General features: G+C 35.7%; 1 protein-coding gene across 1 annotated transcript; it reads right to left on the minus strand.

Moving 5' to 3' along the window:
* Positions 1-900: 900 nt before the first annotated feature.
* Positions 901-1,663, minus strand: LOC106691060 (aldo-keto reductase family 1 member C15-like). The gene is made up of 2 exons (XM_014436708.3): positions 1,224-1,663; positions 901-1,142 (listed from the first exon to the last, which is right to left on the minus strand). Exons 1-2 carry the CDS (start codon positions 1,380-1,382, stop codon positions 996-998), a joined length of 306 nt encoding a protein of 101 aa, XP_014292194.1. The 5' UTR covers positions 1,383-1,663; the 3' UTR covers positions 901-995.
* Positions 1,664-3,330: the final 1,667 nt, after the last annotated feature.

Here is a 3,330-nt window from a genome sequence, read left to right on the forward strand (position 1 = left end):
ACCAAGAATCAGCCGCAGAGAAGACCGCAAGTGTCATGGTTGCGGCAAAAGTGGGCACTTGGTGGCTCAGTGTCTCTGAACTCGGTGTTTCGAGTGTGGAAACGAAGGAAACACTGCCACCATACATGTATCGAAGAAGGAATATGGAGGAAGACAAACCAATGGAGGTCAATGCCCAATAAGTACGGAGAAAAATCCTTCGGCAGAGACTGAGCGGATCGTCAAGTGTGTCGACGGAAGTTTCAGGAGTATTAGAAACTGACAACGAAGTGGATGAACAAAGGAATGGTTGTGAGCAAAGGAGCCGAGGAAGCGCTGGAGGTGACGACTAGGAGGAAGGAAGACACGTGAGATTTGAGGAGGATGTAAGTAGGGAGATGACCGCACATTGAGAAACTATCACGTGGAAGGAGAGCAGGGCGGTCTGCCTATAATCCGAGTGAACGGAGGAGTAAGCTGTCTAGTGGACACGGGCAGTTCAAACACCATTGCTTGTAGAGAAGTAGAGAAATTGAGCGGCGAGGGGAGGACACTCCAAGTAAAGGTTTGCCAATGTAAATTAATCACTCTGGGTGGGCCCAGGCCTGGCTGCATATACAGTATAGAGAGGGAGATAGAGATTTGACTGGGTAAGTGGGGAGCTATAGGGGACATTTTAACAATTCCACCAACCTTTCGTTACCGAAATCATCCTATTGTTCTAAAGTAATAAACCCTTTTATAAATTATAATGATTTAATAAGTATTCCTTATTTTTTACTTAATATGCATATATTTAATAATCACATTCTGATAAATTACTATTTTAGCTCAACAATGTATTTCTATTTTTTACTACACCCTATATAGTACACAGTTAAATAATAAAGGTAATTAAAGGTTGTTTGAAGAAAAAATTGATTAAAAAAGAAAAATTTATAATTTTAATGATCATAAAATAATGTACAGAAGTAAGAACATAAACAGACTTTTAAAAGAAAATTAGTCATCTAAATTCATTTAGGAAAAGCGTATTCTGGATGACTCGCAAATATATCGAAAAAACCACCACTTCCACGTCCTCCAAATATTCTTCCGTCTTCTCCACGGTCTAAGGCACTTATCGTTTCAAATTCTTCTTTTGTCAATTCAAAGTCAAATACCTTCAACAAAATAAAAAATAATATTAACAGAAATTATTAAATGAAAATGAAATTTTTAGTCTGATCTATAAAGTTACTTACATCGAAATTTTGTTTAATTCTAGCTGGATTGATGCTTTTTGGAATTACTGCTACTCCATATTCAATCATATACCTCAGGAGGACTTGAGAAGGTTGCTTGTTGTACTTCTTGGCGATTTCATTGATTACAGGATCTTCTAGGGGAGACAAAGCTTGCATCCTATAAATGGTATATCGAAATTTCTTTTTAAACGATTGAACGTGAATGATATTTACTAAAAAAAAAATAACTTAAGCCAGCTTAACATTATATTCTATGACTTCAACTAGGAATGTATTTATTAAATTTGTGACTTAATTCAATAATTATGCCGTCGGATCAGTGCATATTATTTCATGAAACTATTCTTTCTCGTAGACCCTAAGGTTAAATATTTTCTACTGTTTATGTTTATATAACTTCATACTACAAGTAATAAATTACAACATTTTAGGATCAAGAAATAGAAATAAATATCACAAATTGGTTCATTACTAAATTAGGATGAATCATACGGATGGGAAATTTTATGTTTGGTAAATGTCGTATGTCGTAATCGATATTACGATTAAGCTCTCCCGTATCGATTTATTTTAACATTTTAACGTTTTTAACACCTCCGAAAACATATATAGGGTCCCCAATATGTTAGAAATCCGAAATGCTACTATAAATCGATTAAAAAAATCAATTTTATTATCATTTATAACATCTCCGAAAACATATAGAGGGATCCAAATTTGTTAGAAATCCGAAATGTTAAAATAAATCGATATACAAGCGCGCGATCACAAAATCGATTTTATTTTCATTTTTAGCACCCCCGAAAACATAATGGGACACACCACCCCTAAATAAATCCGAAATGTTAAAATAAATCGATACGCAAACACGTGATAATAAAATCTATGTTATTATATATTTGTGATATGGCATCATCCAGTAGAACATTAAAATTTCAATGCACAATTTCACTAAACGTCAATCCCAGCGCTTGTTATATTAAAAAAAAGAAGAACACCCAGTAAACTCCCTCTGGCTGCTATGAATATTTTGTGATTTGTTAGTTCTATGGAAAATTACCCAATCAATGTAAAGCTCGGAGAGCGGCTTAACGTCACTATCAAGGTATTATATGACTTAAATTTAAATGAGTGTTACTTATTGTTGTTGTTAGATGAATGAAATAAAAACAATATACAACATAACAAAATAATACGATCCAACTCATAAATTTAAATTACGTTCAGTACAAAAGACAGTTGTAATAATTTCAGATTCATTGAGTTCACTAAATAGTTTGAGAAACGGAACATCTATTCTTCATATGATTGTAATATTTCCTCTTAAAACTATCAGATCAAGTTAAGATCATAAAATGTAGGTATTTTAGGCAGGTAAGTTCAACAAGCCAGACAAAGCGGCCAGAGAGGCACTCAGGCTTCCTGGCCTAGGAGCCGCCGTTCTTATCCCATCAAAACATACTAAGCCTCTTAAAATAAAAACATCGGAAAATGGCCGGCCATGTGGGACGGAAGTTGTCCAAGTAAACTAAAAGAAATCAAAAGAGTAGTAAAACCGTTGTCGACATCCTACCACTGCAGTGAGAAGGAAGTTGCTCTAACCATCTTCAGAATCGGCACTATTGTCCTCACGTACTCTCATCTTATTAGTAAACTGCCACTTCCAATGTGCTAATATTGTCAGTCAATTCTCACGATCAAACATATTTTTGAAGAATCCCCTCACTATTTATCAACAATAAACGGAATTGGTCTGACTCCCCTCCTAATTTATCTGAAGATCTCACAAACCAAGAAGCAAAAGTCGCATTGGTTTTTAATTTTTTTAAATTCATTGTCTTCTTTCTAAATTTAAGCTCTTCTTTCATTTCAAGTTTTTTTTTTTATCACTGTGAGTAGAGAGAATATGGGCGAGCTGGGACATTTTTTTGTGGAGGGAGTTCCTCGACTTGCCACCAGAGTGCAGGGTTGTTAGTTCAGACGGTGACCGATAGATAGCAGCACCATCGGCAGTAGAGAGAATATGGGCGAGCTGGGACACTTCCGTGAGGAGCCAATCAGAAGCCAGCATTTTGATGACGTCACACATGGCGGGAGATTTGAA

The sequence above is a fragment of the Halyomorpha halys genome, unplaced genomic scaffold (genome assembly GCF_000696795.3).
Source record: "Halyomorpha halys isolate HHAL.00 unplaced genomic scaffold, Hhal_1.1 Scaffold2054.1, whole genome shotgun sequence".
Taxonomy (NCBI): domain Eukaryota; kingdom Metazoa; phylum Arthropoda; class Insecta; order Hemiptera; family Pentatomidae; genus Halyomorpha; species Halyomorpha halys.

What these genes read in the sequence shown, in the direction of transcription:
- LOC106691060 (XM_014436708.3), bottom strand. Translation starts at nt 1,382, where the DNA reads ATGCAAGCTTTGTCTCCCCTAGAAGATCCTGTAATCAATGAAATCGCC. An exon ending in GAATTAAACAAAATTTCGAT is followed by an intron (nt 1,143 to 1,223) that starts GTAAGTAACTTT and finishes ATTTTGTTGAAG; the next exon opens with GTATTTGACTTTGAATTGAC.